The sequence below is a fragment of the Apostichopus japonicus genome, chromosome 15 (genome assembly GCF_037975245.1).
Source record: "Apostichopus japonicus isolate 1M-3 chromosome 15, ASM3797524v1, whole genome shotgun sequence".
Taxonomy (NCBI): domain Eukaryota; kingdom Metazoa; phylum Echinodermata; class Holothuroidea; order Aspidochirotida; family Stichopodidae; genus Apostichopus; species Apostichopus japonicus.
Genome location: NC_092575.1, coordinates 15,052,248 through 15,069,276, shown reverse-complemented (window position 1 = coordinate 15,069,276; position 17,029 = coordinate 15,052,248). Strand labels below are relative to the sequence as shown.

Sequence of the window (17,029 nt, the reverse complement as noted above, 5' to 3'; positions counted from 1 at the left end):
TATTTTCTCCTAGCCTCCTAATTAACCTTGGACCACACAGACGTACCCCCTCCTTCTTATCAGGCCTGCACCAACTCCCCCCTCTCCCAACTCCATCTTGTCAGGCCTTGGTATTACTTTTAATTGTATTACTTACTCTACCAATTCTATACAATGGTATTATAACTAGTACCACAAATTGTAATACTAATTAATTATCTTTGAACAAATGGCATTACATAAGATCCTGTCAACATTAAAGCGTTGTACTAGCACTTGTTTCATCGTTGAATACATCAAACAGTATTGGTACTAAATTGTGCAACTATGTAAAGAACGTAGTATTTAGTAATTTCTATCAATTTACGGAAATGGTAATTAATCTGCTTATTCGTAATTATATGAGTACTTGTATCAGAACCTAACCTGCCAGTTCATAGTCCATTTTCTATCTCGGGCGATAGATGAAAACGAACAATATATAGTAAACGTGAAGCATGTGATGATGATGAGTTCATCACATACGATTTGTTTCACATCTCTCAGCCAGTGATGTATTTTAGAGTATGAAGCGGCCTTGATGAATTGTAATAGTAAAGGAATCATCACTTGGTCATCTGTATTAGTAATTCCATCAACACAATGGCATGGTATTCACTACTAGCATCATCACTAACTTGTATAAGCAATATTGGCCACACTATCGCCTGTATATACCTTTGATAACATTTCAAGATTACATTATCATTTGTCTCGTTAAATACTTATTGCGGCATCGGTGATTCCATGGACAACAACGAACCGTATCACTACTAGCATCATCAATAACTTGTGACTGTATAAGCAATATTGGCCACACTATCGCCTGTATATACCTTTGATAACATTTCAAGATTACATTATCATTTGTATCGTTAAATACTTATTGCGGCATCGGTGATTCCATGGACAACAACGAACCGTATCACTACTAGCATCATCAATAACTTGTAACTGTATAAGCAATATTGGTAAACAATGACCTGTATACCTTTGATAAGAATTCAAGATTACATTATCATTTGTATCGTTAAATACTTATCGCGGCATCGGTGTTTCCATCACATCAACAACGAACCGTATCACTACTAGTATCATCACTAACTTGCAATTGTATCATCAATATTTCTCACACTATTTTTACTTTAGTTATTCTCGCAACAGTTAAATAACTGCACTATCACATGTAAAAACACTTACTTGGAATTGTATTTTCATATCTCTGGAAAACTTGAAGAAATATCGGTGCCTCTGTCGACATGATTGTACCAATGAATTGATACATTCGTCTGTGCAATGCGAAACATGGAAATAAATTCGTTTTCATTTTACCTTATAAAAGTTACATATTATATAATCAGTACATCAGATGACATTGCAACAAATCTCTCTATTTCAAAAATATATCACCAAAGTAATTCTCCTCTCAAAGAGATGAAACAGAACTCTTTTACCTCTTTACATGCACTGGTTACATAGATTGATTATTCTGGAAGGAATATTATTTTTAGTCAGGAGTATTGGACTTATACCTTTCATTTCACTTCAGCCAGCTATCCAATTTAGAAGATTATTTCAGACCGGGGAAAATGATGGATTTCTCCTGGATGCAGAACCCACCTTCCTTTGGCTGGCCAGGGATTTAACCCAGGACCTCCCAGATGCCAGATTTGTTAATATCCACTTAACCACTTAGGCACTGTGTCTAAAGTAAGATCGCTGAGGGGTCTGCAGCATCACTGCAGCAAGGCTGGGTAGGACATAATCTTTTGAACTCTGTAGCTTCACACCATGGGCAATGCTGGTATGCTGAGATAATCACTACCGTTTGATAATAATGATTCAGCCTTGCTGCGGGGTAGTTTGCATCTGCTGTAGTTTGTTTCTTTTCAACATGGCGTCTCAAACACCGATTTATTAGTCAATGGAGGGTGTACTTACTCGGGGGTGGTAGCCATTATAAAGATGGTTCTCTTGTCAGACTGTGTCGACCCAGATATCCTCTCTACGTGAAGACCGGTCACAGGAACTGTACTTTCCTTCCCGAGATTATAGACCTGACAAATGACACCGATAAACCGAGGCACGTGAATTGAATTCATGACATTGTCGTCATATTTTAGATCTTATAAAAATTTTGCTTCATGGAAAATGGCACACGGTCACTATACATGTCCGCCAACTTAGTGTACTGTATTATAAGCAGTACAAGTATGGCATGTATCTAAGGCACATCAACGGAAGATCATAAATTTCCATTCATAGTTACTGTACTCTAATACCAATACCCAACAACAAACTATCTCCTACATTAGCTACAGAACTGTTTTCCCTCTTCACCCCCATCCCACCCCCCCTCTCCATCTCTTGTCATTCCCCTCTCCTCTTCATCCCTTCCCCTTTCCCACTCCAACACTTGTCATTCCCCTATCCCTCCCTCTCAATTTCTTGTCATTCCCTCTCCTCTACATCCTCATTCCTTCCCCCTCTCCATCTCTTGTCATTCCCCCTCCTCTTCATTCTCATCCCCTCTCCATCTCTTGTCATTTCCCTCTCCTCTTCACCCACATCCCCTCCCCCTCTCCAACTCTTGTCATTCTCCTCTCTTCACCCCATCCCCTTTCCCACTCCATCACTTGTCATTCCCTTATCCCTCCCTCTCAATCTCTTGTCATTCCCTCTCCTCTTCCTTCTCATCGCCTCTCCATCTCTTGTCATTCCCTCTCCTCTTCACCCACATCCCCTCCCCCTCTCCAACTCTTGTCATTCTCCTCTCCTCACCCCTTCCCCTTTCCCACTCCAACACTTGTCATTCCCCTATCCCTCCCTCTCAATCTCTTGTCATTCCCTCTCCTCTTCATTCTCATCCCCTCTCAATCTCTTGTCATTCCCTCTCCTCTTCACCCACATCCCCTGCCCCTCTCCAACTCTTGTCATTCTCCTCTCCTCACCCCATCCCCTTTCCTACTCCAACACTTGTCATTCCCCTATCCCTCCCTCTCAATCTCTTGTCATTCCCTCTCCTCTTCATTCTCATCCACTCTTCATCTCTTGTCATTCCCTCTCCTCTTCACCCACATCCCCTCCCCCTCTCCAACTCTTGTCATTCTCCTCTCCTCACCCCTTCCCCTTTCCCACTCCAACACTTGTCATTCCCCTATCCCTCCCTCTCAATCTCTTGTCATTCCCTCTCCTCTTCATTCTCATCCCCTCTCAATCTCTTGTCATTCCCTCTCCTCTTCACCCACATCCCCTGCCCCTCTCCAACTCTTGTCATTCTCCTCTCCTCACCCCATCCCCTTTCCTACTCCAACACTTGTCATTCCCCTATCCCTCCCTCTCAATCTCTTGTCATTCCCTCTCCTCTTCATTCTCATCCCCTCTCAATCTCTTGTCATTCCCTCTCCTCTTCACCCACATCCCCTGCCCCTCTCTAACTCTTGTCATTCTCCTCTCCTCACCCCATCCCCTTTCCCACTCCAACACTTGTCATTCCCCTATCCCTCCCTCTCAATCTCTTGTCATTTCCCTCTCCTCTTCATTCTCATCCCCTCTTCATCTCTTGTCATTTCCCTCTCCTCTTCATCCCCATCCCCTCCCCTCTCACTCTATTGTCTTTTCCCTCTCTCCAAATATTTACTAAGAGAACCACACACAACAAAATCAAGTTGACAAATCTAGTGACAAGGCATGATTTTGTGCAACATTTAAACTACCAGATTCCTCTTATCTATTATTGAAACAATTTTTGCCTTTTGAAGTTTGCAAAGGTCCTGTAAAACCTACCATTTTCCAGTATTGGTCTGGGTTCTGCTGGAAGAATCTACCGTCATCACCAGCTTGAATCAATGTCTCAAAGATACATCCTAACAAACAAATAAACAAACAAATTAATGAATAATACAGTATACAGCTGGGTGCTTTTGTAACTTAATTGTTTCCCTCATTGATATATAAATAACCCAGCACAGAAACTAATTTGATATACAGTAGATGGTACTATTAATGTTACAATGGATGTATCAAATCTTGAGAAACTCTTTGGTATTCAAAAAAAAAACATCTGTACTTTTTGGTCGGCAAATATACCAGCCTTCTTTTTAAGTGAAGGTAACTAGCCTACTCTACTTCATAATTAAGAATTAGGACTATAAATATAATATATCATAGCTATTGATAAGGTTTATGACTTGCTAATTCTGTCCTATTCAAATGAAAAGGAAACATTTAAGGACCAAACACAGGAACTTCTCTCTGTAAACTTGAGCGTCATAACTGTAACTTGATGGAATTTGGTGAAGAGTGGAATGGGAGTTTCTGGTCCTCTGATTTGGTATGTAGCAATGCTGTGAGCACTTTAACATTATAAAAACAATCTCTCAAATATATGTCACAAATATGACAATTTCCTGGAGATTTATGGGTCAAAATCCAACGAATCAAAGATCAAACTACTGCGTGAGACTGACACCACTCTGTGAATAAAAACTTCAGTACGAAACAATTGACAGAATCTTCACATCATGAGTTTTATATTCATCGTACCTCTGCTTGTCCCGAGTAAAATTTCAGTTGTGGTCGTTTCATTCCGATTCATTTTATTCCATCCGACAGACTCTATGAGATGACCCTGTTGTAACAAAGGAGACAAAATTTCACTTTGTTAGTTCCATTAATTATTGATGGTAATCATTTATATTTTAAAGTTTAATTCTTTTTAAGTTTCTAGTATAACTAAAATAAAGTTTCATAGTTGATAGCAAAGACTAATCATGAATAAATGTCAAATGTAAGCCATTTATGTAAAGCAGTTGGTTGCACTTTATAATTGAAACAGAACCTTTCTGATTTAAGATGATTTCTGGATTTCTTCCACAAGAAAAAAGATCTGTTGAAACTCACTTTCATTTTGGCTAAATGTTTGGCCTTCCTGCTTTTCTTTCCAACATAAAGGACATCTAAGGTTTCTGTGCTGATGATGAGATGCTGTCCAGATGGATCCAGAAACATCTTGTGAATTTTCTCATCACTCAATTTGACTTCTGAAATGAAGATATAAAAGGGGGACAATATTTAAAAGTAGTCAGTTGATGGTGGATGATACTTTTGAAGAGGAACTGATGAAATTTAGAAATTAGAAAGTAACATCATGGCAAAAGAAGGGAGGTTAAGGAACATGTAAAGTTGGTGGGGAAAAACAATTCTCAAACTTGTTACCACTTCTCTGGTCAGGCTGGTCTCTGTTGATACGTAGGATTGTTCTATCGGCCATGGCGATCATTAGCATGTTGTTGTTGGCGACCATGTGAGTTATAGCCCTTGGTGGACTGTAAGTACAAAATACAACAGAGAGTTGTTAAAGTAGGACAGATAAATTAGACACAGATTTTACTTTCCCTAAATAATATCCACGATCCATGCAGCACTACATCATAGTTTAAACACAATGCAAAAGTTGCTTCGTTTTTATAAAAAGAGGAGTTTATGTCTAATATTACTATCATAATGTTGATTAATATTTACGAGACTTTGTTGCAATTTCTGCCAAGTATTGTTATCTACTTTAACACATAAGGTCCTAATAAAATATCCATATATATTTACAAAGCTTAAAGGCAGTGAAAAGGGTACAGTGCACACTGGAAACATTATCAACGGTGGTGTTTTTGACTTTCTCGGTTTCTTAAGTCTTTACTATGTAGCCGTGTAGGATGTACGTCTTCCAAAATGTACAACTTTAAGCTCTGTTTGTACATCGATACCATCTCTATCACAAGAATCAAAGGTAACTGCTGGGTCCCATCTTCCCCCCCCCCCTCTCTCTCTTCTTTATGAATCAAGCACATTTGCAAGTGAAAACAATCATAGATTACTAAACGAAATTCATGTGTATGAGGTAACAATTATGTGCCTATTGGGTGAGTCTGTGAACTTACGTGAAATTAATTTTCTGTCTTGTGAAAATTTTGACATCTTCTTCGATAGAAGCCGTCACATAACCTGATGAAATCTGGAATTAAATAAGAAAAGAGTCTTGGCTAATATCATATATTAATTGACAAGATGGAAGCTCTCATGCAGGGCAAAATTTTTAATGGTTGTCCAAGCGTCTGATATGACCAGACATCTGTTAGGATGACCAAAACCAGATTTGGATGTCGTCTGGCTGGATGACTAGTCGTTAACATCAATTTCAAATCTTTCTAACTAAATACAAAAAGAGTGGAGGGTCTATGATCCACCTGAAGGGGAGTCTTACTGGCCCAGGGTAGTACTTACAAACCTTGAAGTCTCTCCTACTTTGTACATATTTGGTCATTTTTGTTTTTAATATTTTTCTGCAATGTTTCAACAATCAAATATATATATACTGTTTGAAGAACCATAAAGTAAGACCTGAAGTACAACCAGAAAGAAACCAATCCTTAAAGATCTGCCCTGTTGTGTAATGTGTATGAAATGTAATGAATACTGATAAAATGCTGATTAGTTGTGTGTGAGGATCATAGACTTTTTCAATCACATATCCTCACTACAGCAAATCCAAAATCCAAAAACTGCAAATCCAAATTACTTACTGGTGCTGATCTGGTGGATGGTTGCTGTAGACCAGATGTGAATGGAGTTCCACTTCTTGCTGTGGCTTCATTATACTGTTCAAAGAGGCTTGATGCCATAATTGCAACATACCAGTCTTCACTTTGTTGCTGTTTAGGTAAAAAGAATCATTTTAAGTCACTACTCTGTTGTCAGTTAGACATATCTCAACTAATTTTACTAGTCTACTTTACAAGAAACAAAGATCAGAGCCTTCAATACTGCTACACAAAGTTTGAACACTAGCCCAAATAGTAAATTATTCCCTGAAAACTTATTGAATTTCAAGCCAAACCAATTCCTTCAAGCATTATAATCTGAGTTTTCTAAAACATATGTTGGATTCTTTGGTTATTGTTGTTTCAGATATTTTATAAAGATACTGTTTATTAGTCTTTTCTTCACCTGTTAGAACTAATATTATTATTAGCCCTACAAGTACAAGTACAAGGCTACTGTAAAGTGTTATGTTAGACCAAGCCATGACCTTAACCTAGGCTACGCTATTAACTTTAGCGACGTAGACTATCCTAGTCTTAACGCCATCATATTAATAAGTAATAGCTTAGTTTATAGAATTCGGTATCTTTTGTACGATATGGAAGTATGAATTATAAGGTGTTATAGGTACAAAAACAATATGTAAATAATTTACTTCACTTCCTGACCTGATTCTACGAACGAGGTGGAATTTGTTAATGATGACACTTGAGAGATGGGTGTTGTTACTGCCCCTGGAAAATTAACATGAAGCTATTAAAGTACTAGTTTCGCGACATTTTGACTGAGGGGTGCATTGACGTATTACGGTATTTAGTACTAGTAACATGAAGGAAACGTCAACAGTTCTTTTACAGGGGAGACGACGGCGGAAGTAGAAAATTGTTTGGAGGTCAGGATTACACATCTGTAGGAATATAGGACGTCATTAAGATATATTCCAGATAATCATGCTTGATTAATCATGCTTGTCTTGTATTTGGCTACCACACCTCCCACCCAGCCCCTCGGCGGCTATCCATTTCCGTTCCACACAAACACGCACACTCACACCCTGATTCATTATTAATATAATATAATAATCAGCAGTTATTTTTACGACCCTTAAGCGACCACAAATGTGGGAGAAGCCCGCAAGGGCTTATGGATTACAACTTACACGTCGGGTGGCTTCCGATTCAACATTTAACTCAAATTTTGGAATCTTTTCAATTTAGAAAGTCATTTCAGATGGGAAAACCGTAGATTTCTCTTGGATGACCCGGCCGGGAATCGAACCCCGAACCTCCCAATTGCTAAGCCTCATTGCTTCAAATGCCACCGCCTTTATCCACTCAGCCACAGCACCGCTCGTTAGCACGGTCAGCACCGGGTATTAAAGTCGGAAACGAAGCATCCCAGCCAGTTGGGAAAATTTCTTAATGCTAATATCTCTCTTAACTGTACTCCAATATCATGCTCTCGAATCAGCGCACAGGAAAATAAAGGCCTACCATGCAGACTGATAGATCGCATAAAATGATAAAAGCATTGCATATAACTGTGATCTTTGCATGCTCAGGCTGGCAGTTTTCAAAGAATTGAGGAGGGTAAAATAAGATGCTCAAGAACTGGTCAAAACACTTCCCGAAAAAAATGTTAAATCATTCCAAGTGATCAGATGCCAACTTTACAAGAGCTCGGCCACTCTCTCCGGCCTCCAGCGGAACATAAAGTAACGTTAACGACCGTCAACAAGTCTCAGTTTCATTAGATATTAAGATAAAACCCAACGAATAACTGCCTTCCTTAAATCAAGACTTTCTTACTGAAAATGTCATTGAAAACAATAGGATTTAATGTTTTTAATTTTTGCAACTGGCTACCGCCCCGACTCTCACGTAATAATTTTTTTTTTTAATTCTCGTCGGATAACCTTACCTTGTCTTGACCATTAAACCTCCAGCTATCCGAGCAATAGTCGGGCCCACTTTTTGTTTGTAATAAAAAAAAATATCATACCAACGGTTTTAGTATATAGGCCTAGCCTACTACTTGACTGTTCGGTGGCAAAAATTTGCCTCTCTCCGGGGCACAATGGTGGTGTTGAATTGTGTACACAGTGTAAATTAAAACTCTCGAACTTTTGAAGTTCATTTCATCTCGAATTTTCGTGAGTTGTAACTCGAAATTTAATCCCCTTCCATCCCCAACCCCGACTTCACCGCGACTTGGCGTCACAAAAGGAAAGAAGAAGAAGAAGAACAAAAACAGAAATGGAACCGCCGTGGCATGTATGCCCATATAAAGTTTGAGAGAGAAGTTACATACGCTATCTCGAGTTAAAGTGGTTTTGTTGGTAAAGTATGCGTGCCGAGCTCAGGGGCGTCAATCCGATTTAAAACGTGGGGGGGGGGGACGGAATCGATTCGAGTATTCCGGCCGTAAGTACTATCTAAGCGGAGCGCCACCATCGGTTGGCGCGCAGCGTACAAGAAAATTTTTCTTCTGGCAGACCCCTCAGATTGCAGGAAACGGCACTTCCCGTGCATTATGGCAGAAAGCAACACCCCTAATATTGATAAAAATTTCCGGCAATTTTTTATTTTGGGAAATATTCTCGAAGGAAGTGATCGCCATTTATTCCCAAGTTTACCAATTCCTCGTCTCCCAGAAGCGCCCAACATTTAAGATATCGAAACATTTTCGTGTTGGCTGATCCATGATCACCGCCCATCAAGGGCGGCGGAAGCACTTTTAATCTGGGGGGGGGGGCACCGACATCAAAGGGCACTTTGCAGCAATTCGATTGGACTGATGCAGCCTTATATTTAGTACCCTTTACAACTCTTATTGTATTATCTTATTTGTGTACACACATCACTCCATCAACGCCCCCCCCCCCCCTCCTCAAGGAAAATATGCATACTAGCACTGCAATATCCAATGTGCAAATTGGGAAACAAGGAACAAGTTTTCTTTTGAGACAAAATGAGGCGAAATCATGCTAATTGCTAATGTAGGAATCTTCCGAATTAGAGTTTATTTCTTGTTAATATCTTAACAAATTTGTTTCATTCGAAATAGCTTTGAGTTTGACCCAGAGAAATTCACTAAGAGTCAGAGGCGTAGCCAGGAGTTGCAAAGTTGTATGCACGACTATCTGAGCGGAGCGCCACCATCGGTTGGCGCAGAGCGTAGTAGAAAATTTTTGGTTTTACAAACCTCTCAGATGGCCGGAAAAAGGCCCTTCCCGAGTGTTCATTCTGGTTCCCTGGCCTCTTGCTAACATGAGACACCTCAATTTTTATGTAGAAAATGGGCACATTTTTAACCTGGGGAAAAGTGGGGGCACGTGCCCCCTGTGCCCCCCGGTTCCGCCGCCCTTGCCGCCCATGCCCGTGAGAAGTGGTGACTGGGTGAAGAAAAAGCCATGCCGTTTGAAAACATGGACAGAAAAAGTGAAAGTAGCGAAACCTAAGGTAAAACGCGCGATAACGAAGTGATTATTTACCAGGTTAATTGAGACTGTATCAAACGCGAGCTTAGGACAAACATATTCAAAGGTAATGGCATTGCTAATCCCGATATGTCGTCTTTGAGGTGTGTGGAAAATCCGCAACGACCATCAAAGAGCAATTGAATATTTAGTCTACTTTTCGATTTCGAAAACACTTTTTTTTTAAATTATGACAAAATTTTATGACACCTTTGATTTTTTTGGGGGGGGGGGGCTGTGCCCCCCGGGCCCCAATGGGCACGACGCCACTGACCCCAGGGCCTCAGATATAGGCCCATTGCAGGGGTGGGCAACCTTTTGAATGAATGGGCCAGACTTTAGGAGTGAAAGATTGACAGGGCCGCACCTAACCAACGGCCTGCTGCTGATTTCAAACCTTTGATTCCGAGGACGTTCAAGCAATGGGTGTGTGTACTTAATCTGTATTCACAAAACCATAATGTCAATACAGTCCTGTTGATAATTAATGGTGATAATAGACCAACCTGACAGCATCATAAGTGCAGATAAATTCAAAGCAGCTAGCTCGTTTTTGGTGATGATGCAAAATAGATTGATTTTTTTCTTTTTCTTGAGACATCTCACGGGCCGCAAAAAAATCACTGGCGGGCCGCATGTGGCCCGCAGGTTGCCCACCCCTGGTCTATAGGAACGATGTCCCAAAATTTCCCCGGACATAAAGGCGAAGGAAGCTATCCGCCGCGACTGCATGTGAGTTTCTCGACTTTCTGTCCTGGGAGTCATACCACAAAATGGTGCATTTCCTCATACGCCATTATTAATAATTTAAATAACTAACTAATAAGGCACAGCCCATATCCGAGTTCGTATAGCGAGCTTAGCGCAAATTGGCGCCAGCATGTTAAACCAGGTTGCTAGGTCTACGAGAATACATTTACATGAAATTTGAAAACAAGTATAGCAAGACAAACCACTTTTATTATGTTTTCAGGACCTCACACATGCGAATGTATCGTCAGACTTAGAATAGGTCCATGCATGTGAGTGGTGGCTAAAGTGATGAAGGCATGAAAATAAATCAGTGGTTGTTCGTTGGAGTCCTCAAGCAAGTTACCTCGGTTGCTAGGTGGATTTGCATCTGGTTATCGGGTGAATTCTGGTCGGAGCGTACTATGTAACCACCATGTACCCAGGGACGTAGCTAAGGCTTGATGATTGGGGGGGGGGGGGTGAAGTGGTTAAAAATCGGTTTTGAAGCCAGAAAATTCCAACTGCTGCTTTGTACCCCCCACCCTCCCGCTACTCGTGAACGATACGGTCAGTGTCAGTCAGAAAACCCAATCTTTCGCGACTGCACTTCTGTTACGAACTTGTTGCGATACATTTGTACCCACTGGCACTCATTTCAAAAACTTATTGGCCCCCCCCCCACCCCAAGCAAATATTTTTGTGAAATTCGGGCAATATGCTGATAGCTTTTTTGATAATTTGCAATGTGTTTTTCAGTGGTTATACTGATATTATTATTACCCAAGAATTATCACCAATACGGAAGGGTAATAAGACGGAAAATGATTGTATGCTATTTGCATGCGATGTAAAAACCGATGCATGCCTGTATGATATGCACATGATGATGTGTGATGCGCGCGTAGCGCTTGAAAAATTTTGGTTATATTTTTCGGGCAAGTCGTTACAACCCCCCCCCCCCCACAAAACAAATTGGGCTCCTACGCCTATGACGATAGTTCTATTAGGCATTTTTTTGTAGTATTCAAAATCATAAGAAGTTTTGTACGGCGGAGTATAAGAATCGCGAGAAACAATTTCCCAAAGTGGCAAGGAAAACGTGGAAAATATGACAGGTTAAAGGTCAATTTTGACCGAAATTTTTAAAAAATTTTACATGAAAAGGCCTAGATAAACTAGAGTGCGACAGTCGGAAATTCCGACTGTCGCACTCCAATTTTCCAACTAGCGTCAGTTTTACCATGGCTTGGGGGTGAGAGACACCCACACCCTCTCTAACGACGTCCCTGCGCGGTGAATATAGAACACGATCACATGGTTCAGCCTCTGTTGAGTCACGGTGCTCCGTAGCCTTGTCTTCAAACGCCTCAAAGCACTAAAACATCTCTCGGCTTCGGTCGAACTGGCGGAGGAGACGAGGAGCAACCGCAAGAGAGCTTCGACTTCACCAAACATAGCCCGTACCACTGGATTCATCAACTTGAATATTTGTCTATACCCTTCAACCGACGACGAATGGAACTGGCCTCGAAATAAAGGCAGACTAAGCTTAAGATTGTTGGAGAGCTCAGGGTTCCAACTCACGAGATCTGGGTGGAATTCTCCATTCAGCAACATTGAGTGATATTCGAGGATATGAATCCTAAGATGTGTAAGCCGTAACCAAATAGAGCCACGACACTACTCTTTTTCCAAATGTGTGGGGGGGACATTTGATATTGTTTCTCCCATCCATCGAAATGTGGGGGGGGACGTGTCCCCCCGTCCCCCCCCCCCTGGATTGACGCCCATGGCCGAGCTTATGAATAGAATACATACAGAGAGAATGGAAAAACACACACGCAAAAATATCAGGCGATTGGGGAAATAATTATGCTACACCTTTGATAAATATACAAAAAGAGTATAGATATATGTTTCATTGAAAAATATCTTCCCGGCCTAAACTCGAAAAGTGTGTCGTCATTGCGACAGGGCTTCTTCATTGTTATTATACTTTCGTTATTTCGGAAATAATCATCATATATTTACAAGCATTGTTTGACTTTATATATGAATTCTTGAAAGTACAAACATGGTAGCTCACCGGCAACCGCACCTATACACTAAACAAACCGCATACTACGTGACCACACCAGTTGACGACGCCCACACATGGAATTTACTGCTGTAGCGCCACAGAATGTATACCACATAGGAACGAGGCACTGGATAAGGTAGTTGACGAAAATAGTCACTCTTCTTGCTGTACTAACGTTGTTATAAGTTAAACGTCAACTTCAAGTTTGTATATCATATCCTGGACTGTGTTCGCAAAATATACATTTTAGCGCAGTAATAACTAGAAATTGAATATTTTAAACTGTATTTAGGTGCATACATTAATTTAATAACATAACAAACTCTCTGTGCTTTGATATTTGATGAAATAAAAACAACCAGTAAAGTAGACAAAGCATTCAGCACTAAACGCTTGTATAGTATCTAGGTGAATTGCTTCATAGATCTATGTAATCAACCTGTGAGCGGTTATGTCATTCGTAAACTTTGCTTGCACTGACGTCGGTCGAAAAACAGTGGACACTAATTTTGAAAAATTTCTCAATTTGGAATTTCTTATCTCCTCCCATCAGCTAGATTCATACACCAGTTTTGAAAGAGAAGACTGGGAAAAAGTATAACAATGGACAATTTTCTAGAACTTAACCCGGATCATATAAGACAAATGGGCGATCATTTAGTTGAACCCAGCCCCACGTTGTCAAGTATGGTTGTTTACACGCTAGTTGGGAGTGCCCTTGGTTTTCAGTGTTACAACTCGGCTTTGAATTTTGTACCTGCCCCTGCAAAATATGCCAGTGAGAAGAGATTTAAGTGGCGAAATGTAATGACGTCTTTTGTACATGCAATTATATCAGGATCCATCGCTGTCTATTGGTAAGTTAACAACTTTATCAATGAATTGCAATCTCATGATGAATATGCTACGTCCAAATTCACACCTTCGTATCAACGTAACACTAGTAGCACAACAGATACTAGTCGGGGTACCGTTGTTTTCCGCACACGTTACTTTCCGCTGAAACAAAACGGTGTTTTCCGCAAACAAATTTGTCAGCGGAAAACAACGTTTTTTTCAACGGAAAGTACCGTTTCTTTTTGGGAGGAACAGAATGACTTACTTAAATTATTAGGCACATGGAAGGATTTAGGAAGATGGATAAGATAGGATTTGACTGTAACAGGATAAAATGTAGCTTCGAGACTAGATTTAGGATACAGTAGCTAAGGTTGTACTTGTAGCTTAGGCTGTAAGGCTTACTTATACAGCCATTTTATTTCCAGCGAAAATCAAAGATACCGCCTTTTACACCTTTTTTTTTAAACCATCATTACGCGGGCCGAATATTTAGGTTTCAGTTGTTTTCCGCATACGTTACTTTCCGCTGATTACTTTCCGCTGAAAAAATTCTTCTGCGGAAAACACCGATTTTTCACTTACCTGTACACTATATTTTTCCGCAATTTGAGATACCAAATTCAGGCAGGATGATTAAAATAACATGAGAAAGTATCAAAGAACGTCGATCAAGGATGGTTAGACTGAGTTCATGTCAGAAAAGTTAAGCTGCGTATAATTTAGAGGAGGCTTGGGGTGTTTGTAATTACGAATTATTAAAGAAGCATATATACTAGGGCAAAGGGACGCCCGCGTTATGAAGGATTGAGTATCTAATTAAGTATTACAAATTCGGCCCGCATAATGATGGTTTAAAAAAAAGGTGTAAAAGGCGGTATCTTTGATTTTCGCTGGAAATAAAATGGCTGTATAAGTAAGCCTTACAGCCTAAGCTACAAGTACAACCTTAGCTACTGTATCCTAAATCTAGTCTCGAAGCTACATTTTATCCTGTTACAGTCAAATCCTATCTTCTCCATCTTCCTAAATCCTTCCATGTGCCTAATCAATTCAGTAAGTTACTCTGTTTCTCCAAAAAAAAAAAAAACGTTACTTTCCGCTGAAAAAAAACGTTGTTTTCCGCTGACAAATTTGTGTGCGGAAAACACCGTTTTGTTTCAGCGGAAAGTAACGTGTGCGGAAAACAACGGTACCCGAATATTTAATACTTAATTAGATACTCAATCCTTCATAACGCGGGCGTCCCTTTGCCCAGTATTATATGCTTCTTTAATAATTCGTAATTACGAACACCCCAAGCCTCCTCTAAATTATAAGCAGCTTAACTTTTCTGACATGAACTCAGTCTAACCATCCTTGATCGACGTTCTTTGATACTTTCTCATGTTATTTTAATCATCCTGCCTGAATTTGGTATCTCAAAATTGCGGAAAAATAAAGTGTACAGGCAAGTGAAAAATCGGTGTTTTCCGCAGAAGAATTTTTTCAGCGGAAAGTAATCAGCGGAAAGTAACGTATGCGGAAAACAACTGAAACCTACTAGTCGTGCCCAGGCCCGGAACACTAATGTTTAGGCTATACATTATAGTTCTAGGCCAAGGCCGAACTTATTCGATTTTGATGTCAAGGTGTATAATTGTCGTAGGGATTTACTATCATGAGTATGTCCTTCTGATATTCTTTAAGTTTTGTTGTAGACATTTCAATTAGCCTAACGTCAGTGCTATAGCTTAGCCTGTTCTTAACTTTTGCCTAGCAAGTAGCATATCCCTAATCTAACTTGTGCTTAGGATAGGCTTACCGTAAGTCAGGCCTTGACAATGTTACTCTGTTACAGCAGTAATTAATGCTAATAATTATTGGGCAAAATATTATTATACTAACAGTAGTGTAGCTTAGACCACAGAATATATACATTTGCCTAACAGTTGGAGAAGATCGCCAAGGAGAATTGGTCCAACTGTTGGCAAGGTATCATTAATGCAAAATGCCTTTTTACAAATTAATTTAAAATCAGGTTTTCAGGTAAGTTGTCACACTGTCGCAGGGCTTGCAGCATCATGTTTGTAACATTTTCTTACAATGTTATCCTAAGTTTAAAGACTTAATATTACGAAGTGGATATATAGCCGTCAGACGGTTCCCGATTCCATTTTACTATTTAGCCGTCACTTAAATCTGACATGCGCAGTTATCAATTTTGCGGACTTGTGATTTTTTTTCCATTTTTTTTCCATTTTTCTCCCATTTTTTTCTATTTTTTTTTTGTTGGTATGTTTTGAAGTGACGGCTAAATAGTAAAATGGAATAGGGAACCGCCTGACGGCTATATATCCACTGCCTTAATATATATTACATATTGTTTTGAATAATTAATATTTCATACATGTGTATAGTATTGGTTATGGGATTCACTAATTTTACATTGAAATGGACAAATGTTGGACTATTACAATAGTATATCAACAGAAAATAACAAAATGTGCAGAATAAAACACTTTTAAGGATTTTGTTAAAGGTTTAACTTGGAATAGGAATTATATTATACCCATGACAACCATGGTTAAAAAATCTGTGGGATTAATCACCATCCTCTAATGTGCCCATTAGTTTCCCCACCTAGACCCCTCCTCTCCCCCACACACCCACCTTCCCTTCCACCCACATCATCACACACATAATTTACAGTACACCCTCCTTCTTAAACCTGAGAAAGGTCATTTAAAGTGCGTGCGGATCAAAGAATACAGCATACTGTACGTCTGCTGCTGAACATATATTTCTTGATTGAACAATATTATAAAAGCACTTTTCAAAACAGACTTGAGCGGTATAAAATTTCAATGAAAGATGCGACCACTGTCTAGCAGAATGCCACCCGTAGGAAAATAACCCCATACATGTATACATACCCTGTGAGGAATGCTAGCTTCGATCTATGAACCCAATCAACATGAAATTGTGTAATTTACTGTAAATTATTAAACTAGATTTTGCACGCAGCTGTATAGAACTTTGGTTTGCAAGTAGGGATGGACCGGACTATCCAATCGCACAATGAAATACTCGTCCAGTTTTAGCCGTAGCTACAAAAATATCTGACTGTTTTTTTTTTGTCCCAACGTCTGCCCAGAATTATTCGTAAGCAGATGTTGGTACAGTAGTAACCAAAATTTGTGGTCTTTGAGTTTCTCCTTCCAGCAAGTTTGAACTTTTTACAAAGGAATGTGAAAAACAAGTGTAAAATCTAAATTACCATGGTTGAAAAATCTGTGGGATTAATC

General features: G+C 39.7%; 2 protein-coding genes across 4 annotated transcripts in view; one reads left to right on the top strand and one right to left on the bottom strand.

The window, feature by feature from the left end:
- The window catches only part of LOC139980591 (vacuolar protein sorting-associated protein 18 homolog), a 29,998-nt gene extending 22,562 nt beyond the window's left edge, over positions 1–7,436 (bottom strand). Inside the window, exons 1-9 of one of the 2 annotated variants that reach the window (XM_071992341.1) lie at positions 7,284–7,436; positions 6,597–6,725; positions 5,955–6,028; positions 5,236–5,345; positions 4,921–5,060; positions 4,564–4,648; positions 3,805–3,884; positions 1,960–2,075; positions 1,219–1,307 (exon numbers count right to left, since the gene is read on the bottom strand). In XM_071992341.1, coding sequence (XP_071848442.1) covers positions 1,219–1,307; positions 1,960–2,075; positions 3,805–3,884; positions 4,564–4,648; positions 4,921–5,060; positions 5,236–5,345; positions 5,955–6,028; positions 6,597–6,695 — 793 coding nt within the window. In that variant the 5' untranslated portion in view covers positions 6,696–6,725; positions 7,284–7,436. Of the gene's footprint in view, positions 1–1,218; positions 1,308–1,959; positions 2,076–3,804; positions 3,885–4,563; positions 4,649–4,920; positions 5,061–5,235; positions 5,346–5,954; positions 6,029–6,596; positions 6,726–7,270 lie in introns of both variants that reach the window. The other variant, XM_071992342.1, reaches the window with a different exon arrangement.
- Positions 7,437–13,346: 5,910 nt separating this feature from the next.
- The window catches only part of LOC139980519 (TLC domain-containing protein 2-like), a 59,759-nt gene continuing 56,076 nt past the window's right edge, over positions 13,347–17,029 (top strand). For both annotated transcript variants that reach the window (XM_071992213.1, XM_071992214.1), the window contains exon 1: positions 13,347–13,762. In XM_071992213.1, the coding sequence (XP_071848314.1) occupies positions 13,509–13,762 (254 nt within the window). In that variant the 5' untranslated portion in view covers positions 13,347–13,508. The remainder of the gene's footprint in view (positions 13,763–17,029) is intronic.